General features: G+C 39.5%; 1 protein-coding gene across 1 annotated transcript in view; it reads left to right on the top strand.

Annotated features, from left to right (window-relative positions):
- The window catches only part of LOC127426695 (ryanodine receptor 2), a 204,847-nt gene that overhangs the window by 64,344 nt on the left and 114,013 nt on the right, over positions 1 to 26,490 (top strand). The window contains exons 10-21 of the mRNA XM_051673656.1: positions 1,098 to 1,194; positions 4,694 to 4,768; positions 7,444 to 7,600; positions 7,762 to 7,926; positions 8,579 to 8,700; positions 13,029 to 13,212; positions 13,619 to 13,754; positions 18,057 to 18,152; positions 24,749 to 24,867; positions 25,297 to 25,430; positions 25,508 to 25,749; positions 25,923 to 26,115. Of these exons, the coding sequence (XP_051529616.1) occupies positions 1,098 to 1,194; positions 4,694 to 4,768; positions 7,444 to 7,600; positions 7,762 to 7,926; positions 8,579 to 8,700; positions 13,029 to 13,212; positions 13,619 to 13,754; positions 18,057 to 18,152; positions 24,749 to 24,867; positions 25,297 to 25,430; positions 25,508 to 25,749; positions 25,923 to 26,115 (1,720 nt within the window). The remainder of the gene's footprint in view (positions 1 to 1,097; positions 1,195 to 4,693; positions 4,769 to 7,443; positions 7,601 to 7,761; positions 7,927 to 8,578; positions 8,701 to 13,028; positions 13,213 to 13,618; positions 13,755 to 18,056; positions 18,153 to 24,748; positions 24,868 to 25,296; positions 25,431 to 25,507; positions 25,750 to 25,922; positions 26,116 to 26,490) is intronic.

Genomic DNA, 26,490 nt, shown 5'->3' with positions numbered 1-26,490 from the left:
GGAGGCAACTGAGACTTGTCCTCCACCACCCGGATTGAGGCGAGTAACCGCACCACCACGAGGACCTACTAAGTAGTGGGAATTGGGCATTCTGAATTGGGAGAAAAGGGGATACATTTTTTATTTAAAAAAGGTTCTAAAATAGTAAAAGTTAACTTAAATGTTTTTTTAATGTTACATTTGATGACTAATGTGAAAGTGTATATGAAATTGTAAAAATAATTCCTAGATTCTGTAGAATCATTTTTCCTCTGTACCACTTTACCAACACTTCCTGAAATAATATCTGGGATTTGGTCGAAAGAGGGTCTCCAAAGGTTCTTCTTCCCAGTATCGATTATTTCTTAATTTTTGTTTTTGACTAAGGTAGCAGACGTGCTAATCTTTCTATAAAGGAATGATGTCAGATTATGTGGCATTTCCATCATAACTAAAACTGCCAAGAAATGTAAAGTTTCCAAAAGTGTCCCACTTTGCCTATTTTCACCCTAACTGAAATTAAAATTCATTCAATTTTATTTTAGTTCGTTTTGGAGTTATGAAAAAGTATTTTAGTTTCAGTTTTTTTATTGCAATCATTTTTTGTTTTTATTTTTATTAAACCAGTAATGAATAATAACAATGTCCTGACTGTGTTTGGCTCTAGGATGCACCGGATATTAAACTGAAGCCAATCCTGAAAGATGTTACCTGAAATGATTAAACTTTACATTTAGAAATAGAGTGGTATGACATGTTCACACTCGGTCACTCGGTTTTGCATCTTCAGCAATGCTTATAATTAAAACGTACTGCTTTAGATCAGAGACTGTGTTCTGGGGATTAATGAAATGTCTCTTAATCAAGACTAATGACTGTAGCTGCGGTCAATCGCACTGAAACTGATTTCATTGGCAGTTTTAAGAAAAGGTTAATTACAATGCATGGGAGCGCAATTTAAACGGTTTGTTAGCTCAATAAGATGGACACTATTTATTTATTTGTAAACATTTTTTACAAAACTGTGTTTTAATGGTCAATGTGAAATTTTAAGGAATTAAAAGTGTACATGTTTGCCTTTAGAAACCATCCTGACTCCTCCCCTATGTGTGTTTCAGGGTTCCTGATTGGTGGAGATGTTCTCCGGCTGCTTCATGGTCACATGGACGAGTGTCTGACCGTCCCGTCAGGAGAACATGGAGAGGAACAGCGCAGGTCAGTAGACTGGTATATGATCATGAGAAACTAAATTACAGCTGCACGAAAACATTGCGCTTTATGAAAAAAATGAAATGCTGAAAAGTAAGAATATCCGAGAACAGCTGTAAACCATCACATATTCTGCTCAAAGACACAAGTTTGCTCTCTCTGTCTTAAAACACTTATTCACTGTCCTCCTGATGTTGAAGTAGGACATTCAGGCACTGAAGAAAGTCCCTTGGGGTTATGTGAGACAGAATGAGATCTCGTGTGACTGAGTTTGTGTGTTCAGCTGTAATTACAAAAGCACCTGGCCTCACCTGGACTGATCTGAAATCATTATCCCGTTCTTTTCTCTGCAACAAACTCTTTTATCCTGGCAAAATAAATCGTAAAAATGACGAGTTCCCTAAAGTCATTTGTGATAATCATTGAAGTCATTAAACGGATGCTTACTATAGTATTAAAAGAATATTCCGGGTTCAATACAAGTTCAGCTCAATCGACAGGCATAATGTTGATCAACACAAAAATTAACTTCGACTCGTCCCTCCGTCTCTTTAATAAAAGCACAAATCTGTGTTGTTTAAACATCATTTTCCAAGCATCTGGCAATGGAATTCCTTTAAGTAGGAATATCCCACACCCTACTTGAATGAAACGCAGTTAAACTCCGCCTTTGACATTGACCGCACCTCTATCCCCAGTTGGCCTTCTTTGACCCAAGGGTAATCGGTGGCCGTTGGCCCCGAATAAGCCCAGAGGAGGAACGATGAAGCCCCGGAAGTGACAGAGGGGACGCCTTCATTTGGCCCGGCTATTGACTTCCATTGTAAGTGTCTCACTGTAACCTCCATTTGTGCTTTTTTTGAAGAAAAGGAGGGACGAGTTGAAATCAATTTTTGTGGCGATCAATATTATTCCACAAATGCTGTCGATTGAGCTCAACTTGTTTTGAACCCGGAACATTCCTTCAATTCTTTGGAATAAAAACAAATGGTGTCATTACTCACGAAAATTGCCATTCTTGAAATCTGTGCCTGCATTTACACTAGTAATGTTGCGAACAGTCTCTGTGTTTAAATCAGTGTCTAGTGACTATATTCATTTCAGATTAGAGCTGAGAAACCAGCTAAACTATCTTAAACCAGCTGAGACCAGCAACCCATATTAGACTTGAGAGATGTTGCTGTGTGATTGTTATGCAAGCGTGTGTTACGAGGACTGTTGCATTGTGGGAACACGTGTGCTTGTGTAAATGTGTGTAGGCTTGTCTCTTCTTTAACAGCAGACAGTTTTCTTTGCATCTGCTCTGTTGTAAAGCAGCAATACTCAATGAGAGAAATGTTCCTAGCGCACATTGACAGACACTGACCGTGTATTCGCTCAGACTGCAGTATGTTTGAAGTTGAAGGTCACATACAGACTGTTTCATCTGTCAGACGGAGTATTGATGAATGATGATGCTTTTAAAGAACAGTGTGTGAATATACAATATTCAAGCTGTTCTTCGTTATTGCATTATTGCTGCTGCGTTGTCAAGCATTTCTTATGAAGCAGATGTTTAGCTAAATGAAGAATGAACATTCTGAAATTATTTACTGTACTACCCCATCATGTCGTTCCAAACCCATGTGCTGTTAATTTCTTTTTTTTTTTTTTCTGTGGAACACAAATGGAGAATTTTGGAAGAATCTTCATGCAGCTCTTTTACATACAATGGCAGTTTATAGAGACCAAAACGGTCAAGTTACAAATAGGTTAAAAAAAACACATAAAAGTACATGCGTTATATTCCAAGTCTTTTGAAGTCATACGATAGCTTTGTGTGAGGAATAGACTGAAATTTAAGTCGTTATTTACTAAAAATCTTTCCTTCTGCTTTAGCAAACCTGCTGTGGTGAATCAATGCAGCATTTTTGGCATCTGGATGTATGAATTCTCCAAAAAATTCTCCAAAAAACAACATCAACAGCATTTACATTTTTTGAGTGAACTGTTCCTTTAACCCACCTATCCTGTTAAAGAAGGGCCGCTTACTTTGCTGTTCACGGTCATTATTGACTGGAAGCATTAAAGGTGTTTTAATGAAATGATAACTGTAACACATCAGTGGAAAGGAGGAGGCGAGAACCGGCTTGATAATATAAATAATACATTTAATTATAAACTGAACCAAAAAGACAAACAAACACAGGTGTCGGACAGCTGTCTGTAACTCTCTCTCTGTCGCACTGCCGTCTCCAGTTGGCCCTTATTGCTCTCAGGCTAATCATCCTGATTTGGAGCCGGATGTGTAGAATCACGACCCGGCCCCGCCCTCCGCCCTGCCACATTCCTCCCCCGTTCTCTCAGGCCGGGGAGCCCCCGGCATGACGTACATCCCCCCACTCTTTCCCTGGGGCCTTCCGCCCCGTCTGCCGGCAGGTCATCCCCATGATTCCCCAAATTCACTTGCCGGTTCTCCGATACGCCGTAGCCTGGTCCTCGGCCACTCCTCCACCCTCTGGTGGACGACAGCTGTGCCTTCCCGGGCGGATCGGAGGCAGTCCTCCAGCCCCTCGGCGGACAGAATTCCCCGCCGCGTTTTTGGTGGACGGAAGGGTCTCCCCCGCCCCTGGCAGCGGTTCTCCTGCTCCAGGCGGTCGGCCAGGAGCCCCTCCCGTTCGCGGTCGGCGGTCTCAAACCCCGCCGCGTTTCAGCGGCTGGTAGGTGTCTCCTCCACCCCTGGCAGCGGCCCTGACCGCTCCAGGCGGTCGGCTAGGAGCCCCTCCTCCCCTCACAGTCAGCGACCGTTCCTCTGCTCTCAGGCGGCCGGGCTCCTCCGTCCCCCGGCGGATGGCCGCGGCTGCTCTGTTGGGGTGGATGGTAGTGGCGAGGACTCTACTATGGCGCATCCCTCCTCCTCCCTGGGTTTCGGCACCAGTGTAACACATCAATGGAAAGGAGGATGTGAGAACCGGCTTGATAATATAAATAATTGTTTAATTATAAACTGAACCAAAAAGACAAACACACACACAGGTGTCGGACAGCTGTCCGTAACTCTCTCTCTGTCGCACTGCCGTCTCCAGTCGGCCCTTATCACTCTCGGACTAATCAGCCTGATTAGGAGCCGTGTGTGTAGAATCAAGACCCGCCCTCCGCCCTGCCACAATAACATTTCATCTTCCCTTAAGGAAAAACAATATCATTATGCGCTTTTGGGATTTTATGTTTTTGCTATCTTATTAACATATGCGTTTTTCGATTTCACCATTTGTTTACATATGCAAATAAGCAAATTTATGTAGCTTCACTACAGTAAAAATCTAGTTGAAACATGAGGAAAATATGAGAATGTGTTATGCATTGTGGGCAGATTGCTGCCATCTGGTGTAAAAAGAAAAATAACATGACTTGAAAATTATGCTATGACAGTAATAGCCAGTAGATGGCAGTGTTCTATGCAGCCACCGACTGGGTAACAAGAAACAAAGATTGCTATGAAGACACTTTCATTTGTCTCCTGTAGGGCGGTACATTACGAGGGTGGAGCCGTGTCCATTCACGCGAGGTCTCTCTGGAGACTGGAGACGCTGCGAATAGCGTAAGTCAATTCTATTTACACGGAAATAATGAGTTCTAATGTTTCCAGCTGATCTCTGTGTGTCCTGCGTCCCGTTTCACATGCTTCTACTACATAATAAAGGTACCTGTCCATCAGGATCATCTTTCCTCCCACTTCTGATGTCATAATTATGAGTGTTACGTTCAAGGGTTTTGTTGTTATCTCAACTTGAGGGGGCGTTCACATGCACTTGAAAGCAGAGTTTTCCTGTGTTTTTTAATGATCCGATCAGCTTACTTTAAGTGTGTTGGATTAAGTCTGCAAAACAGTCCGTCCTGGAACAGTAATGATTATTGTTGTATTAAAGGCAGCTCATTATGTTGTCCATATTAACCTGTAACTGCACAAACATCACCGACATTGTACTGTGATTAAGTCTTGCTGCAATATTTACTCTCTTGACCCTGTAAAATCTCTGAGCTCAGTGATGATGTCATTAGTACAGTGTGTTCAGTACGGTGAAACCCTGTACTGGAATCTTCTGGCTTTACTATATGTAATGTTGGACCTCTCTGGCAGCAGTGCGGTTTGATACTCACAAAGACTTTAATCACACTGAATCAGAAATGGTCTTTACCTACTCTCTCCAGGATGCGCCACAGTGTTCTGCTCTTTATGAACTAAAAATAATCTCAGTGTGCTGTAACTGGAACTGTTTTATCAAAGTGGCATTTTGGGGTTCAGGCCAAATTCCTCTCTGAATCACAGAAGATGTTAAGCAGAATGTTCATGCTTTTCCATACAAAGTGTAGTGTAACCAGGAACATTCAAGCACCAAAAATGAAAAAAGCACCACAAAAGTATCATTCAGGTGGTTCCTATGACTTGTGCGCTTTGTTCCAAGTCTTCTGAAGTCAAAAGATATTTTTGGGCTGTGGTAATTGTAAGTCATTAGTAACTGTTGTGGTGCTTTCCATGATACTTTCATAGTGTTTTCTGTCACTTTTGGAGCTTGACAGCACCTGATCACTGCATGTGTTCATTGTGTGGAAAAGAAACATTCTGCTAAACACATTCTCTTGTGTTTTATGAAAGAAAGTCATAATGGTCTCTTTATGGGTGAGCTATACCTGTAATATTTCATCTGGCATCTACACTGTAAAAAAACATTTTTTCATGTAAATTTTACAGAAAATTAATGTAATAAGTTAGAAACTGGTAGTTACTTTACCATGGAGGTGAAAAATTATCAAATAAATAAATAATAATAATAATTATTTTCTGAGCAAAATATTTTAGAAAATATGTTTTAGAAATAAAATGTATAATGTATGATTTTTACAATTATTTACATTATAGTTAGTACAAATTTATATGTATTATTTTTTAAATATACATTTTTTTAGAAGTTACATTTTTAATTTAGAATTTTTTATTTACTAGTTAACATTGAAATGTGTATTTATTATATAAAATATGTGCTTTAGAACTGATTTTCCTTATAGTTAACTTTGAAAATTCCATATTCACATTATAAAATATTTGTTTTAGTAATCAAATATATGATTTATGATTTTATCATTATTTACCGTATAATGTTGAAAATGAAATATTTATAATAGAAAATGTGTTTTAGAAATAAAATATATGATTTATGATTTTTATAATGATTTTCCTTATAGTTAACATTGAACATTTTATATTTATTATTTAAAATGTGTTTTTGAAATACAATTTATAATTTAAGATTTTTAATGTTGACAATTAAATATTTATAATATAATTTCTGTATATGTTTTAGAAATAAAATGATTGATTTTTATAATATGCTTTATAAAGTTAAAAATTAATATTTATAATATAAAATGTTTAAGAAGTAAAATGTATGGTTTTTATTGTGATTTACCTTATATTTAACATTGAAAAGTAAATATTTATTATATAAAATATTTTTTATAATGATATGCTTTATAGTTAACATTGACAATGAAATATTTATTTTATAAATAATGTATATGTATATGTTTAAAATTCATGATTTATTTTTATAATGATATGCTTTATAAAGTGAAAAATGTATATATATAATATAAAATGTTTTAGAAGTAAAATGTATTGGTTTTATAATGATTTGCCTTATATTTAACAATTAAATATTTATAATATAATTTCTGTATGTGTTTTAGAAATAAAATTTGTGATTTATGATTTTATAGTCATTTACCTTATATTTAATAGTGTAAAAATATATTTATTATGCAAACTATGTCTTACAGATGTAAAATGTATGATTTATAGCTATTATTATGATTTACTTTGTAGTTAAGTGTAAACATATAATGTTCAACAAGACAATACAGTGTGACCCATCACATTTGATAATATTTTATTGAAATATTTATATTCCTTCATTTTTTTTATATCAGTGAAAGGCTGTTTTATGTTAAATTTTATGTTTTTTAGTCAATGTTTATTGTGTTATTTTAGTGTCACTCACTCTTGAATTTAACTCATCATGTGACCTTTTGTTTCACCACTTGTATTAGGATGGTGGTTAACAGGACATTTAAAACTGCAAAGCTAGAAAGTTGGCATGACACCACAAAGACACCTGTAATGCCTGCTTAATGCTCACTGTATTATTTTACAGTGGATTTAACAGGATTTTTACAGTGTAGTGTGCAGTCCTGCAGTTCTTCTCTGGCTGTGTGCAGGTGGAGCGGTAGTCATATCCGCTGGGGTCAGCCGTTCCGGTTACGTCATGTGACCACTGGGAAATATCTGAGCATGATGGATGATCAAGGGCTGCTGCTAATGGACAAAGAGAAAGCAGACGTCAAATCAACAGCTTTCTGCTTCCGTTCCTCAAAAGTAAGACTGATACAACACAAACTCAAGTCCTGCTAAACAAAATCGTTATTAGATTATTGCTTGTACATATTAGAAGTGTAACCTGCAATTCATTACAAAAAAGAAATGGAAAGCACCTAGAATGAGTGTTTACCCATGATCCTCTGTGCATCCGCCCGCAGGAGAAGCTGGATTGTGGTCAGAGGAAGGAAGTGGATGGAATGGGTGTTCCGGACATCAAATACGGCGACTCTGTGTGTTACATCCAGCATGTGCACACTGGACTCTGGCTCACCTATCAATCAGTGGATGCCAAGTGTGCCCGCATGGGCGGAGTCCAGAGAAAGGTGTGGATCTGACCAAAACAAATAGCTGCAGATATACTACTGCAAAAAAAAAACATCTCTGGATGGAGAACAATATTTAAAAAAAATTTTTTTTACATTTTCTCCCCAATTTGGAATGCCCAATTCTCAAAGCGCTCTAAGTCCTCGTGGTGGCGTAGTGACTCACCTCAATCCGGGTGGCGGAGGACGAATCTCAGTTGCGTCTGTGACCGTCAATCTGCGCATCTTTTCACGTGACTTGTTGAGCGCGTTACCGCGGAGACATAGCGCGTGTGGAGACTTCATGCTATTCTCCGCGGCATCCACGCACAACTCACCACACGCCCCACCGAGAGCGAGAACCACATTATAGCGACCATGAGGAAGTTACCCCATGTGACTCTGCCCTCCCTAGCAACCGGGCCAATCTGGTTGCTTAGGAGACCTGGCTGGAGTCACTCAGCACGCCCTGGATTCAAACTCACGACTCCAGGGGTGATAGACAGCGTCAATACTCGCTGAGCTATCCAGAACCGATGGAGAACAATATTAAAATTATACAACAACATATTTAAAACCAGAGGAGATATTTCCTATGTGATATGTGTTTTGTACAGTTCAGGTGTGTGTGTATAGATTATAAATGTAATGTACAAGTGTGTGTTTGTTTTAGGCCATCATGCATCATGAAGGGCACATGGATGATGGATTAACATTGTCGCGATCACAAAACGAAGAATCGCGCACAGCTAGAGTCATACGCAGCACTGTCTTCCTCTTTAACCGCTTTATCAGGTAACACACACACACACACACTCACTAATCTGTCGAAATGGAAACTTTCTTGAAATTTGAGTCTTAAAGGTGAAGTGTGTTATTTTTGTGCCACTACACTGTAAAAAAAAAAAAAGAGAGTTTGCCTTATAGTTATCGTAACTTAAAATGTAGAGTTAGAATTTGAATAACTGCCCTGCATTGGTCTTGTTGGGATAACTCAATTGTCTCATTTTTTATTGGCTGAACTTGTAGTTATAGTATATATATTCAGGGGCAGTGGTGGCTCAGTGGTTAAAGCTCTGGGGGTTGGGGGTTCAAGCCCCAGCACTACAAGATGCCACTGTTGGGCCCTTGAGCAAGGCCCTTGACCCTATCTGCTCCAGGGGCAGCGTATCATGACTGACCCTGCACTCTGACCCCAGCTTAGCTGGGATATGTGAAAACAAATAAAGTTCACTGTATATATGCAAAAATGTATGTATAATGTGTGACCAAAATAAAAGGCTTCGAAGGCTTCTATAGTTATAGAAAAACGATTGAGCTGAAATCAAAAGGAAAAGTCAAGAGAACTGTGCACATCTCGTGCATGTACACTACAGCATGCATAAATTATGCAAATTGAAGTGTTATTGTCTTTTAATTTTTTTTACTGTTTGCTGCTTTAATTTACGCTCTTGTTTGTTGTTTTTGTCATCATTTTCAGTTATTTGTCATGTAGCAATAATTCAGAGCTCATCTTTTTTTAAATTTATTTATTTTTAAAAAAATGTTTTACATTATCCCCTTTTCTCCCAATTTGGAATGCCCAATTCCCACTACTTAGTAGGTCCTCGTGGTGGCGCGGTTACTCACCTCAATCCAGGTGGTGGAGGACAAGTCTCAGTTGCCTCCTCTTCTGAGACCGTCAATCCGTGCATCTTATCACGTGACTCGTTGTGCATGACACCGCGGAGACTCACAGCATGTGGAGGCTCATGCTACTCTCCACGATCCACGCACAACTTACCACACGCCCCATTGAGAGCGAGAACCACTAATCACGACCACGAGGAGGTTACCCCATGTGACTCTACCCTCCCTAGCAACCGGGCCAATTTGGTTGCTTAGGAGACCTGGCTGGAGTCACTCAGCACACTCTGGATTCGAACTCATGACTTGAGGCGTGGTAATCAGCGGAGCTCATCTTTTTACCCGATGTGTTTGATGATTGTCACCATCATTGTGATTTGCTTGTAAAGTGTTGTCGCCCATGCGCGTCTTCTTGACAATCTGAATCTGATCGAGAGATTAGACATCAATCTCTGATCATCATATTTAACTTCTGACAATGGGATTGCCCTCACTACTTCTATGTTATCAATAATAATACATGAAAATATAAGTAATTGCACTTCTATATTCAGTTGGAATAGGAGTAGAATTTGTTGATTGAACTGAGAAAGTTTACTTAAAAAGACATTTGACAAGTTTTATTGCTTTCAGTCAACTTTATGTTCTGTTTAAACAAATATCCCTCTTGTGCTGACACAACTTGAAATTTTATGTTGAAACAACAACTGCGGTGGCACCAAACAGATAATAATGAGTGTTTTCGAATAGGTTTCCCAAATAGGTTTCAAAGAGGTTCTTAGGCTGCGTCTGCATTAATCCGGATACATTTGAAGATGTTGTTTTCGTTTTTGAAACGCTCTCCGTCCACACTGCTGTTTTCAAACATTTTCTAGAAGTTGCTCGTCCACACTGAAACGTGTGATAATGCTTAAATCCCCTTACTGCGCATGCAAAAAATCGCCGTTGCATGTATGGTCTGAAACACAATTGTTCCTGTGTTTCGTCGCCGGACACCAATTTGGAGTAAACTTCCCATCAAAGGAATGCAATATGAATGTTGCACAAAGTAACATATATCTTTAACAACACTATTAAAATGGATCACATGACTGCGTCACATGACAACAAATATGTCATTGTTTTCAGAAATATCTATTTTCCCAGTCCACACTACAATGTGAAGACGGTGCTTTCAAATGTATCCACTTGGGAGAGCCTTTTCAAAAAGCTCAGTTTTCGCTGACAAAAAGCCATCTCAGTGTGGATGGAAGGCCAAAATATAGAAAAAAAGATGCGTTTTCAAGCGAAAACATATTAGTGTGGATGTGGCCTTAAACATACGCATGAATGTCTTGAAAGCGCCACAGAGTCACAGTGTTTACACTCTTAAGGAAAACAAACAACCAATGATACTTATTGATCTGTTTCATGTGATGTCACTGTATGACCATGCGGTGATGGGGGCGTGGTCGTGTGTCTGTTAGCGGGAGAGAGGGAGTGGTGTGGCTTGTCAAGCTGGTTGGCATGATCTCTAACTGCTGTTTCTTGTTACGGTGATACCGGAGAGAGGCCTCAAAAGCAGCCAAAACTTGCCAGAGAGCAGAGAGAGAGAGAGAGGGACACAAGTGTGCAGAGACTGGCGTGTCTTATTTGAGTGTTCTAATGTTTTTAGTGTTGTGAAGCGGAGATTTCAAGTATTTTATGCTGACTGAGAGTTTTGTTACAGTGAACTGTTTGAAATAAGAAATGCACTGGGAAGAACGCACACAGAGAGTGTGGAAGGCAGAAAAATAAAAGCCTGCCTGAAGCGTGTCACTGCTCCCCATCTCCTCCTTTCCAATACCCGAACCTGAAGGAGTGTTACACTGGTGCAGAAACTCCAGGAATCGAGGAGAAAGGACATCTTGGAGTCCTCACCACTGGGCGAGGTGATCAAGACCCTCGCCGGCACCTTCAATGCAATGGGGTAAGGGATGGGCAAGGAGGAGGTGGGAACCGGCTGAACAGTCAATGTAAAGTTATAAACTAACTTAAAAAAACATAAAGACACACACAACGCGGCCGCTTGCATCTCTCTCTCTCAAACTGGTACCTCCAGCTCGTCTTTATCCCCCTCCCTGCTGATTAGCCCGATTCAGGGCTGGCTTTGTGTCCTCACGGCCCGGCCTCACCCTCCTCCTCATCACACTCCTCCATTCCTGCTCTCCACACTCCACACTCCAAACCCCCGGCATGACGCACTCCCCTCCCTTCCAGGAGGGGGGCATTGCCCTTCCGGCCATGCCTGCCGGCAGGTCTTCCCTGCCTTTCTGGAGCCCTGGGAGAGACGAGGGGAGGAAAGGGGAGAGGGAAAGAGCGACAGAGAGAGAGAGAGGAGAAAGAAAGAAAAACTTGCTCGCCGGTTCCCGGACACGCTGTCGCCCAGTCCTCAACCGCTCCTCTGCCCTCTGGTGGACGACAGCTCACTCCTCCTCCGGCGGATGGCAGCGAGCCCTCTGACCCCTGGAGGACGGATCTGCTCCTCTCCTTCTCGGCGGACGGCAGCGGTTCCTCCGGCTCTTGGCATCCGGCAGCGATCCCTCCGTCCCCAGGCAGACAGCCGCGGCTGCTCCTTTGGCAGATGGCAGTGGCGAGGACTCCGCGACAGCCCATCCCTCCTCCCTCCCGAGTTTTGGCACCAATGTAACGGGGCAAGGGATGGACAAGGAGGAGGCGGGAACCGGCTGAACAGTCAATGTAAAGTTTAATGATATAAATTAACTTAAAACAACATAAAGACACACACAACGTGGCCACGTGCGTCTCTCTCTCTCTCTCGAACTGGCGCCTCCAGCTCGTCTTTATCCCCTTCCCGGCTGATTAGACCAATTCAGGGCTGGCTGTGTGTCCTCACGGCCCGGCCCCGCCCTCCTCCTCGCCACAGACCAAAACCCCATTACTTCAGTGTGCTGCGCTGTGGGATGCAAGAAAACTTTTGTTTCTATTTATAAAGCTTGATGAATTGTTACTGCTTTTTTGCTTAACTGAGCCAAAATTAAGGGGGAGAGCTGGAATTAAACACTTGTTGGTTTTTGCTCATATATTCAGAAAATGTTTAGCCTAAACTGTTGAAATTTTATCTAAAAAATCTTTGACATTTCAGTTATTATAACCTGTCACAATTAAAGTTACAACAATACAGTTAAATTGGAAATGCACATAGGACAATGTACCGGTAGGTGTGTGTACTCGCCACTCACAAATCTGACTTGCCGGCGTGCAGAGATGAATCGTGGATACAAATTTATGTAAATGTCCATGAGAGTCAAATTTGGCCATATTTGTGCTGTCTACAGACCCGTATTTTTCCCAAGACTCGGCATGGATCGAAATCAATCATATATGTTTTTCTTGATATCACTTCATTGCTGCGAGGAAAAAGTCACGTGACTGAATCAGATCAATGGCTGTCTCTGAACATTAAACTTTTCTGGTGGTGTTTGTTAGCTCTCCTCTTTTTTTCTCAATGAGCGCAGGGGTCTGGATGCTCTGAGTAAAAAAGGAAAAACCTCCACGATTGATCTGCCAATCGAATCGGTCAGTCTGAGTCTTCAGGATCTGATTGGCTACTTCCAGCCACCTGACGAGCACCTGGAGCACGAGGACAAACAGAACCGCCTGCGAGCGCTCAAGAGCCGACAGAACCTGTTCCAGGAGGAGGTACTGATCTAAACACATCACATTACCCTCAGAGACCTTCAGTTTACACGCTGGGTGGGAAACGATGAAATTGGAGCGCCATGTCTCATCAGAGAAGGATTGAGCAGATGGCCCGAGTCAAAACAAGTGTCCTTTTAATATCGCAGATGTTTCATGTAGACTTTTGCTGAAGTCTCATGCTTCACATATGATCTTATGAGATCCTGCTCTTATTATTTCTCCTGATTATATTTAAGTGAACAAACCTCTGAAACAAAACATAACTGAGAGCTCAATAAAGTCTCCTGAGCTTTGGACGAGCAACTCTGTGCCAAATGTTTTTATCTTGATAATCTCTGCAGAGTCGCTGCATGCATGTCTGAGTGTTGGCAATGCCATGACTATAGTTTCTCACATGTGTCTCTAGGGAATGATAAACCTGGTGCTGGAGTGCATCGATCGTTTGCATGTGTACAGCAGTGCGGCTCATTTCGCAGATGTGGCCGGGAAAGAAGCGGGACAATCCTGGAAATCCATCCTGAACTCCCTGTACGAGCTCCTGGGTGAGATCCACATCTCCATCAGATCCTTCATCAGCACTTTACACTCACAACATCAATATCTGCTTAAAAACATGCTGACTGGCACTTGGATATTATAGATATCTGTTCAGTTTTCATTTATTAAAATGCTAATTGAATAATAACGTGCAGCAGAAAAAGCTTAAATTTTTTTCTACTGCATTTTCAGTAGCAGAAATTCACGATGAATGGATACAAATAGATACTGATTTAAGAAATCAAAAAATGGAAAAGTAATTAAAGATATCTTGAAACACTTTCTATGAAGCCCATATTTATAATGCATTATACTGCATTCATAATGTCTCATAATACACCCTAAAATAACTTATAACTTCTCATGAATAATAATAACTACAGTTATGACATGATCATATTATAATTGGTCTTTGCCTGCTTTAAGTAAAGTTACAAAAGCAAAATCTTCTTATAAACAGCCATAATGTAAACTTGTAGCATACATTAACATTACAAGTCAAACGTATATAATGGAAGTTATTTATAAAATAAGTCTCCAAATAAGATGCACAAACATTAAAGTTTATTGACTAGAGTCCAGTATAGAATCAGTTTGATTTATTTTTAACACCCAAGAAGACTGGCTACAGTGCTGTGAAAAAGTATTTACCCCCATCCTAATTTCTTCTGTTTTTGTGGATCTCATACTAAATTGTTCCAAAATTCAAACAATCTGGCAATCTGAGTAAACACAAAATACACTTTTTAAATGATAATGTTATTTATTGAAGCAAAAAAGCTATCCAATACCAACTGGGCTTGTGTGAAAAAGTATTTGCACCCTTAGTTACTAAATCCCCAAATCTATGAAACTGCATTCATAATGGGGTTCATCTGGACTAAACACACCCAGACCTGTTCAATCAAATCAACACCTAAATAGAACTTTTTCAGCAGCATGAAGTTGACTAAAAGGTCTCACTCTGTAGCACACTATGCCAAGGTCGAAAGAAATCCCAGAAATGATGAGGAAAAAGCTGATTGAAATACATCAGTCTGGGAAGGATTACAAAGCTATTTCAAAGGCTCTGGGACTCCAAAGATCCACAGTGAGAGCCATTATCTCCAAATGGAGAAACCGTGGCACAGTAGTGAACCTTCCCAGAAGTGGCCGACCTTCCAAAATTCCTCCAAGAACACAGCGACGACTCATCCAGGAAGTCACAAAAAGCCAAGAACAACATCCAAGGAACTGTAGGCCTCTCTCGCATCAATAAAGGTCAATGTTCATGACTCCACTATCAGAAAGACACTGTGCAAAAATGCCATCCATGGAAGAGTGGTGAGGAAAAAAACCACTGCTAACCCAGAAGAACATTAAGGCTCGTCTGAATTTTGCCAAAACACACCTTGATGATCCTCAAAGTTTTTGGGAGAATGTTCTGTGGACTGAGTTGAAAGTGGAACTGTTTGGAAGACAGGGGTCCTCGTAAATCAAACACAGAATTCCACGAAAAGAACATCATACTTACGGTCAAGCATGATGGTGGTAGTGTGATGGTGTAGGGATGCTTTGCTGCTTCAGGGTGACTTCCAATAATTGAGGGAAACATGAATTCTGCTCTCTACCAGAAAATCCTAAAGGAGAACGTCCGGTCATCAGTCCGTGAGATGAAGCTCAAGCACATCTGGATTATGCAGCAAGACAATGATCCAAAGCATAGGAGTAAGTCCACCTCTGAATGGCTCAAAAGAAGCTAAATTAAAGTTTTGGAGTGGGCTAGTCAAAATCCTGACTTGAACCCGATTGAGATGCTGTGGCAGGACCTTAAACGGGCAGTTCATGCTTGAAAACCCTCCAATGTGTCTGAACTAAAGCAGTTCTGCAAAGAAGAGTGGGCCAAAATTCCCCCACAGCGTTGTGAAAGACTGATCTCCAGTTATCAGAAGTGTTTGGTTGCAGTTGTTGCTGCTAAAGATGGCACGACCAGCTATTAAGTTTAAGGGGGCAGTTAGTTTTTCACATGGGTGATATAGGTGTTGGAGGGCAAATACTTTTTCACAGAATTTACATGTGTGATCAACATGCATATTATTTTCTTGAGAGTGAGATTCTAGTATATTTTAACCTTGTAGCTTTACAAGTGTTTTTCGTAATATCTCAACATTTCCATTGAATGTGTGTTATTTGTATTTTGTGCATGTGTAATGCATATCATTTCCATATGAGTTGTAATGTCTTATAACCACTTATGGATGTTTATAAGACATTGCTTTTGTCACTTTAATTAAAGCATACCTATTATATATATTACAAATCTATATAATACATTATAACTTCTGCAGATATATTGGATGTTGCCGGTGTTATAATGCATTATACTCTAAGATGTAACTATGAATATATAAGTATTATAATGTGTTACAATTATTTATGAGAACTTATAACATATTATAAGGTGTATTATGAGACATCACTAATGCATTATAAATATGGGCTTCATAGAAAGTGTTACCGAATTTTTTACTAGTTACAGTAACATTAGAGATATCTAAAAGTACCATTGCCACTAGTTAAAACCAAGTTACAGATTTTAAAATCTGCATTTTTGAAATGGTCATGAAATGAACTGGTCTATAAGTCAGTTTTAATGAGCGCTTCTGTTAAAGGCGCACGTCCATGCCATCATGACACCTGTCCTGCTTACCAAGGAGTAAATGATCCGAAAATAAGGTAAAAAGTAAAAATAATTGCTGAACAACAATTAATAGTAATAGACATAGAGAATACAGAAATCTGATACAGTATACTATGGTGAGAAAATTTAAACTACAGTTCATATATTTGGCCATACATATTGAAATTGGGAAATCTATGTTACATATAAGAAAACAAAAAGTGCTGTACATAAACAATTAAAACAAATAAGGCCGGGCGTACATGGTGTGAGTTCTGACACTCGGGAGGTCGTGAGCCCCAGCACACGTTACGATGTGGATAATTATTACAAATGCTGTCCAACATTTGACAGATTGAGATTTCAAAAGGGAGGTTGTGTGATTTCATGACTGCATACATCAACCATAATGTCAGTGTGTTGCTGCCAGTTACTGCATGATAATAAAGTGCACAAAATGTACAAGATTAAAAAGAAAGTGCGGAAAATTCATGCACCGTTCCTGTTGGTTATACTTGGATTTAATTTAAGTGCAAACATGACGTTTAGTGCAGAGCTATTATGGTGGAGTTGTCTACCTGTATTATTCAGCTTTAGATGTAAGCTACTACTTCTCATCTGTGTCACTGCTTGCATGTTGATAGCAGACATTCTGAAGAAGATCCGTGAGGTCTTGTCCATGTAAATGTGCTTTAAAGATGCACACAGCAAAGTTTTAGCGCAGCAGTTGATTGACAGGTAGAACTTTCAACCTAGAAGTCCTTGGTTTCACCAGACACGCACTTGGACTATTGTATATGCACTATCATCTGCATATAAAATTATAACAGATGCTATATGCCCCCTAAATGAATCCCTAGAACTGAAACAAATGCAAGTATGATGAATAAAAACAGACCATGATGGAAATTTTAAAACTCTGTCAGAGTACGGGGCCTGGGTATCTCAGCGAGTATTGACGCTGACCACCACACCTGGAGTCGCAAGTTCGAATCCAGGGCGTGCTGAGTGACGCCAGCCAGGTCTTCTTAGCAACCAAATTGGCCCGGTTGCTAGGGAGGGTAGAGTCATATGGGGTAACCTCCTCGTGGTTGCTATAATGTGGTTCTCGCTCTCGGTGGGGCGCGTGGTGAGTTGAGCGTGGATGACGTGGAGAATAGCGTGAAGCCTCCACATGCGCTACGTCTCTGCGGTAACGCACTCAACAAGCCACATGATAAGATGCGCGGATTGACGGTCTCAGATGCGGAGGCAACTGAGATTCGTCCTCCGCCACCCGGATTGAGGCGAGTAACCGCGCCACCACGAGGACTTAGAGCGCATTGGGAATTGGGCGTTCCAAATTGGGGAGAAAATAAAAATCAAGAATTAGTATTTGAACTAGTAAAATAGAATTACAGATGTCTAATTCATATCCTGTACATGACTAAATGTCGAAAGGGCTTGCGATAATGTCCAGCTATTATCTTTTAGATAATTACTTGACTGTGATTGGTCAAATATTTTATTAAATGACACTAAACTATAAAATTGACCATAGTCCTCGGCACTGATTTCCTACATCACTGTGTTAGTTCTTGTCTCACATAATTCTCAATGAATGCTCTTTTTATTCTCTTTCCATGATCATCTGTCTGTCTCTCTGCAGCGGCTCTGATCAGAGGAAACAGGAAGAATTGTGCCCAGTTTTCTAGCTCTCTGGATTGGCTGATCAGTCGTCTGGAGAGGTTGGAAGCCTCATCTGGTATGTAGTCTGTCATTAAAGTAATAAAGTAAAAGTGTCATTGTTTATTCACCCTCTTGTCGTTCCAAACCCATTCGACTTTTTCTAAAAAAGGAGATTTTTAGCAGAATGTTTGCGTTGCTGTGTCCTATGAAGGTAAATGTGTTGCAAAACTTGAGAGCTTGTAGATTTAAATTTGAGAACTTGTACAATAAATATGTGTATTCGTAAGTTGACGTTTACACTCACAGAAACGATGTGAATACTTTCATTCTGACGTTGAATGTTGCAATCTGCACTCACAGACAATAATCAAAAACCTGTGTTTTGAATTCTAAGTTGTAGACAAATAGTCAGAAATGTGTAAAATGACATTCACATGAATACAACTTGTGTTACATATTTACTTTTGTACTTTAATTCACTTTCATAGTTCAACCACAAATCGGCACTTACAGCCTCTCAAATCTGCCACTGCCACTTCAGATCTTCCCGTCTTTTGCAACTATTTTTGTGATAAACCTTTAGCAAAACTCACTTATGCACTTGTAAACCCAGATGTGAGAGAGCAGGCACCGGTGTTGGGCGGGGCCAATGAAGTCGTGATGCACGGACCAATGAAAACAGATCATCTTAAAACGCAATGACGTCAAGCAACTGCGCCAGCACTGTTTTTTGTAGCAAATCGAGTCCAATGGCTGGTTGATGCAGTGGCAGGATAAGTTAAATAACTTGACTATTAAATGATTTAGAGTGAGTTTATCATGCAACAAATCAAATGAGGCGATTTTATCAAGTTGATCAACGCAGAATTCGGTGCTGACAGACCACACATGTTATTTCTAAGGATGGCAATGAGAAATTCTCTGAAGAAATGTTTCTGCGGGATGTTTGTATTCGGTAAAACTACATGTGATTTCAGTTAGTCGTTACCCAGATGTGAGAGAGCAGGCTACCGGTGTTGGGTGGGGCCAATGAAGTCGTGACCAATCACAAGAGATGGAACAACTGATGCCGGACCAATCAAAATGGATCATAGTACTTACTTGAGAGCTGAATCTAGAGATATAGAAATGTGCATTTTCTGGTGTTTTTAGTATTCGCTATTTTCCCACATTTACAGTGGTGTGAAAAAGTGTTTGCCCCCTTCCTGATTTCTTATTTTTTTGCATGTTTGTCACACTTAAATGTTTCAGATCATCAAACAAGTTTAAATATTAGTCAAAGATAACACAAGTAAACACAAAATGCAGTTTTTAAATGAAGGTTGTTATTATTAAGGGAAAACAAAATCCAAACCTACATGGCCCTGTGTGAAAAAGTGATTGCCCCCTAAACCTAATAACTGGTTGGGCCACCCTTAGCAGCAACAACTGCAATCAAGCGTTTGCGATAACTTGCAATGAGTCTTTTACAGCGCTGTGGAGGAATTTTGGCCCACTCATCTTTGCAGAATTGTTGTAATTCAGCCACATTGGAGGGTTTTCGAGCATGAACTGCCTTTAAGGTCATGCCACAGCATCTCAGTAGGATTCAGGTCAGGACTTTGATTAGGCCACTCCAAAGTCTTCATTTTGTTTTTCTTCAGCCATTCAGAGGTGGACTTGCTGGTGTGTTTTGGATCATTGTCCTGCTGCAGAACCCAAGTTCCCTTCAGCTTGAGGTCACGAACAGATGGCCGGACATTCTCCTTCAGGATTTTTTGGTAGACAGCAGAATTCATGGTTCCATTTATCACAGCAAGTCTTCCAGGACCTGAAGCAGCAAAACAGCCCCAGACCATCACACTACCACCACCATATTTTACTGTTGGTATGATGTTCTTTTTCTGAAATGCGGTGTTACTTTTACGCCAGATGTAATGGGACACACACCTTCCAAAAAGTTCAACTTTTGTCTCGTCAGTCCACAGAGTATTTTCCCAAAAGTCTTGGGGATCACCAAGATGTTTTCTGGCAAAAATGAGACGAGCCTTAATGTTCTTTTTGCTCAGCAGTGGTTTTCGTCTTGGAACTCTGCCATGCAGGCCATTTTTGCCCAGTCTCTTTCTTATGGTGGAGTCATGAACACTGACCTTAACTGAGGTAAGTGAGGCCTGCAGTTCTTTGGATGTTGTTGTGGGGTCTTTTGTGACCTCTTGGATGAGTCGTCGCTGCGCTCTTGGGGTAATTTTGGTCGGCCGGCCACTCCTGGGAAGGTTCACCACTGTTCCATGTTTTCGCCATTTGTGGATAATGGCTCTCACTGTGGTTCTCTGGAGTCCCAAAGCTTTAGAAATGGCTTTATAGCCTTTTCCAGACTGATAGATCTCAATTACTTTCTTTCTCATTTGTTCCTGAATTTCTTTGGATCTCGGCATGATGTCTAGCTTTTGAAGATCTTTTGGTCTACTTCACTTTGTCAGGCAGGTCCTATTTAAGTGATTTCTTGATTGAGAACAGGTGTGGCAGTAATCAGGCCTGGGCGTGGCTAGAGAAATTGAACTCAGGTGTGATAAACCACAGTTAAGTTATGTTTTAACAGGTGGGGCAAACACTTTTTCACACCGCTGTAAATGTGGGAAAATAGTGAATACTAAAAACACCAGAAAATGCACATTTCTATATCTCTAGGTCAGATTCAGCTCTCAAGTAAGTACTATGATCCATTTTGATTGGTCTGGCATCAGTTGTTCCAGCTCTTGTGATTGGTCACGACTTCATTGGCCCCACCCAACACCGGTAGCCTGCTCTCTCACATCTGGGTAACAACTAACTGAAATCACATGTAGTTTTACCGAATACAAACATCCCGCAGAAACATTTCTTCAGAGAATTTCTCATTGCCATCCTTAGAAATAACATGTGTGGTCTGTCAGCGCCGAATTCTGCGTTGATCAACTTGATAAAATCACCTCATTTGATTTGTTGCATGATAAACTCACTCTAAATCATTTAATAGTCAAGTTATTTAACTTATCCTGCCACTGCATCAACCAGCCATTGGACTCGTTTTGCTACAAAAAACAGTGCTGGCGCAGTTGCTTGACGTTATTGCGTTTTAAGATGATCTGTTTTCATTGGTCCGTGCATCACGACTTCATTGGCCCCGCACAACACCGGTGCCTGCTCTCTCACATCTGGGTTTACAAGTGCATAAGTGAGTTTTGCTAAAGGTTTATCACAAAAATAGTTGCAAAAGACGGGAAGATTTGAAGTGGCAGTGGCAGATTTGAGAGGCTGTAAGTGCCGATTTGTGGTTGAACTATGAAAGTGAATTAAAGTACAAAAGTAAATATGTAATACAAGTTGTATTCATGTGAATGTCATTTTACACATTTGTGACTATTTGTCTACAACTTAGAATTCAAAACACAGGTTTTTGATTATTGTCTGTGAGTGCAGATTGCAACATTCAACGTCAGATTTTATTTTACAAGTATTCACATTGTTGCTGTGAGTGTAAATATCAACTTTAAGAATACACATATTTATTGTACAAGTTCTCAAATTTAAATCTACAAGCTCTCGAGTTTTGCAACACATTTACCTTCATAGTTTCCATGAATAGAAAAAATAGTGACCACAGGCTGTTATCTCCAAAAAGGACAAAAAACACCATAGAACAATGATGAAAGTTATCCATATGTCTGGTGCTCTATATTCCTAGTCTCCTGAAGTCATATGATAGCTTTGTGTGAGGAACAGACTAAAATGTAAGTTTTTATTTTGAAAATCCTTCCCTCTGCCACAGCTCTCAATTCTCATTCATGCTTCTTCATATTGTGATCTGGTATGTTATTAGATTTTAGAGAACTTTTATTTCATTCAGATTAACATAAACCTGCCAGATTTAAACGTGTGGAAGCATTTTTGGGTGAACTGTCCATTTTAAACTTTATATAACACTTAAGCAACTGCAGAGTATTCAAACAGTCAAGCATAGAGTTGTGTGAGGATTCCTGTAATGTGCAGATAAATCCCATAGAATGATGAGAACATCACACAGTCGATTAGAAATTCAGTCATAAAGAATCATGATTGATTCAATTTCATGTACAGATGAGCAGACAGAGAGAGAGAACCTTTCTGTCTGACACATACAGAATTGAGATTTCATAGCGTGTGTCATGTATGTTTACAGCAGTACTTCTTACCAGAGTTACAGCCATTCAAACGCCTTTTATTAATATTTTATCAATATTTATCGCTACACACTTGAGCTGAATTCTTAGTATAATGTGATTTTGATGAATGTTATCATGAGAGGTTATTGTTGTGGTGTTATGACTGTGATTAATGTTATTTTGAGAGGTTATTGTTGTGGAGTTATGATTTTGATGAATGTTGTTATGAGAGGTTATTGTTGTGGTGTTATGATTGTGATTAATGTTATCATGAGAGGTTATTGTTGTGGTGTTATGATTGTGATTAATGTTATCATGAGAGGTTATTGTTGTGGTGTTATGATTGTGATTAATGTTATCATGAGAGGTTATTGTTGTGGTGTTATGATTGTGATTAATGTTATCATGAGAGGTTATTGTTGTGGTGTTATGATTGTGATTAATGTTATCATGAGAGGTTATTGTTGTGGTGTTATGATTGTGATTAATGTTATCATGAGAGGTTATTGTTGTGGTGTTATGATTGTGATTAATGTTATCATGAGAGGTTATTGTTGTGGTGTTATGATTGTGATTAATGTTATCATGAGAGGTTATTGTTGTGGTGTTATGATTGTGATTAATGTTATCATGAGAGGTTATTGTTGTGGTGTTATGATTGTGATTAATGTTATCATGAGAGGTTATTGTTGTGGTGTTATGATTGTGATTAATGTTATCATGAGAGGTTATTGTTGTGGTGTTATGATTGCGATTAATGTTATCATGAGAGGTTATTGTTGTGGTGTTATGATTGCGATTAATGTTATCATGAGAGGTTATTGTTGTGGTGTTATGATTGTGATTAATGTTATCATGAGAGGTTATTGTTGTGGTGTTATGATTGTGATTAATGTTATCATGAGAGGTTATTGTTGTGGTGTTATGATTGTGATTAATGTTATCATGAGAGGTTATTGTTGTGGTGTTATGATTGTGATTAATGTTATCATGAGAGGTTATTGTTGTGGTGTTATGATTGTGGTGAATGTTATCATGAGAGGTTATTGTTGTGGTGTTATGATTGTGATTAATGTTATCATGAGAGGTTATTGTTGTGGTGTTATGATTGTGATTAATGTTATCATGAGAGGTTATTGTTGTGGTGTTATGATTGTGATTAATGTTATCATGAGAGGTTATTGTTGTGGTGTTATGATTGTGATTAATGTTATCATGAGAGGTTATTGTTGTGGTGTTATGATTGTGATTAATGTTATCATGAGAGGTTATTGTTGTGGTGTTATGACTGTGGTGAATGTTATCATGAGAGGTTATTGTTGTGGTGTTATGATTGTGGTGAATGTTATCATGAGAGGTTATTGTTGTGGTGTTATGATTGTGATTAATGTTATCATGAGAGGTTATTGTTGTGGTGTTATGATTGTGATTAATGTTATCATGAGAGGTTATTGTTGTGGTGTTATGATTGTGATTAATGTTATCATGAGAGGTTATTGTTGTGGTGTTATGATTGTGATTAATGTTATCATGAGAGGTTATTGTTGTGGTGTTATGATTGCGATTAATGTTATCATGAGAGGTTATTGTTGTGGTGTTATGATTGCGATTAATGTTATCATGAGAGGTTATTGTTGTGGTGTTATGATTGCGATTAATGTTATCATGAGAGGTTATTGTTGTGGTGTTATGATTGCGATTAATGTTATCATGAGAGGTTATTGTTGTGTTATGATTGCGATTAATGTTATCATGAGAGGTTATTGTTGTGGTGTTAAGATTGCGATTAATGTTATCATGAGAGGTTATTGTTGTGGTGTTATGATTGCGATTAATGTTATCATGAGAGGTTATTGTTGTGGTGTTATGATTGTGATTAATGTTATCATGAGAGGTTATTGTTGTGGTGTTATGATTGTGATTAATGTTATCATGAGAGGTTATTGTTGTGGTGTTATGATTGTGATTAATGTTATCATGAGAGGTTATTGTTGTGGTGTTATGATTGTGATTAATGTTATCATGAGAGGTTATTGTTGTGGTGTTATGATTGTGATTAATGTTATCATGAGAGGTTATTGTTGTGGTGTTATGATTGTGATTAATGTTATCATGAGAGGTTATTGTTGTGGTGTTAAGATTGTGATTAATGTTATCATGAGAGGTTATTGTTGTGGTGTTATGATTGTGATTAATGTTATCATGAGAGGTTATTGTTGTGGTGTTATGATTGTGATTAATGTTATCATGAGAGGTTATTGTGGTGTTATGATTGTGGTGAATGTTATCATGAGAGGTTATTGTTGTGCCATTATGATTGTGATAAATGTTGTCATAAGATGTCATTGTTTTGTTATAATTGTAATAGATGCTATTGTGAGAGGTTATTTTTGTGGTTATTAATGCGGTGTAATGATTGTCATGGATATGATCAGGAGAGGTTGTTGTTGTGCTGTCTTGATTGTGATGAATGTTGTCATGAGAGGTCATTGTTGTGGTCGTGTGTCTGCAGGAATTCTGGAGGTTCTTCATTGTGTTCTGGTGGAGAGTCCAGAAGCTCTGAACATCATTAAAGAGGGCCACATCAAATCCATCATCTCTTTACTGGACAAACACGGACGCAACCACAAGGTGAACAGGGACTGACTGCAAGCTAAAAGTGTGTATGTGTGTGTGTGTGTGTGTGTATGGGCGGGTTTGGGTGGTTTACAAGGAGGTTTTTTTTAGTTTATAAACTGGTAATTACAAGGGTATTATGCTATAAATGTGGTTTATGAGGACATTTCTAGTGTCCCCATAATTAAAATCACTTAAAAAACATACTAAACGATGTTTTATTGAAAATGTAAAAATGCAGAAAGTTTTTTGTGAGGGTTAGATTTAGGGGGTAGGGTTAGGGTTAGGGGATAGAATCTATAGTTTATACAGTATAATAATCATTATGTCTCTGGAGAGTACTCATAAGGAAAGCTGCACCAACATATGTGTGTGTGTGTGTGTGTGTGTGTGTGTGTGTGTGTGTGTGTTTATATTTGTTCTAATGACTCTCTCTCTCTTCAGGTTCTGGATGTGTTGTGTTCTCTGTGTGTGTGTCATGGTGTGGCAGTTCGCTCTAATCAGCACCTGATCTGTGATAACCTGCTGCCGGGGAGAGACCTGCTGCTGCAGACACGACTCGTCAATCAAGTCAGCAGGTAAACCATGGTCATCACTTCCTGCTTCAAACCTTCACCTGATGCTCTCTTTCTCAACTTCTCTCTCTCTCACTCAGTATGAGGCCCAATATCTTCCTGGGTGTGTGCGAAGGCTCCACCCAGTACAGGAAGTGGTATTATGAACTCATAGTGGATCATGTGGGTCCATTTGTTACTGCTGAGGCCACACACCTGCGGTTGGGCTGGGCGTCCACTCAGGGCTACTGTCCTTACCCGGGCGGGGGAGAAGGCTGGGGTGGCAATGGTGTCGGGGATGACCTTTGCTCTTATGGATTTGATGGGCTACACCTGTGGGCAGGTGAGAAGAAAACGTATGCTAAGTTTCCATACCAAACATCGTCTAATTCTTTTCCGCAGGTCAAAATGCATCTTAGCACTTATACCTGACAGATTTATAGCACATAATTATAATTATATTTTATTGTAATAATATTTTTGGGTATTTGAACAAACATGAGATCTGATTGGTAGGTTGTGTGGCGCGCTCTGTGAGCTCTCCCAATCAGCACCTGCTGCGGGCGGAGGACGTGGTGAGCTGCTGTCTAGATCTGAGCGCTCCGAGCATCTCATTCCGTATCAATGGCCAGCCCGTCCAGGGAATGTTTGAGAACTTCAACTCAGATGGACTCTTTTTCCCTGTCGTGTCCTTCTCTGCTGGAGTCAAGTGAGTTATAACACACAGACAGAACACAGATTATTATGATTCCCACGGTCATGGACAACCGAAATATCAGGGCATTTTAAAATTGAGTTTTTCAGACCTCGAAAAGTCATAGAAATGTCTATACTGAATATAAATTTTTGTAGTTATGGTCAGCTCAGAAATTGGATAGAAATTGCTTGATTCTAAAAGTGATTCTAAAAAAAATCCAGAAGTGTGGAAACCCTGAAAATAAAGAATTGGACTTTTAAAAATGAAGAAACAATGTATTTTCTTAACAAAATAAGCACATCATATATTTTTATATCTGTACATAATATTAATAGGCTCATGTTTGTTATGATATACAAATTACCTTTAGAACTTTTAGCCTAAGAT

Source organism: Myxocyprinus asiaticus, chromosome 36, assembly GCF_019703515.2.
Source record: "Myxocyprinus asiaticus isolate MX2 ecotype Aquarium Trade chromosome 36, UBuf_Myxa_2, whole genome shotgun sequence".
Lineage (NCBI taxonomy): Eukaryota > Metazoa > Chordata > Actinopteri > Cypriniformes > Catostomidae > Myxocyprinus > Myxocyprinus asiaticus.
The sequence above is the reverse complement of the archived record's forward strand: the minus strand, read 5'-3'. Positions and strand labels throughout refer to the sequence as shown.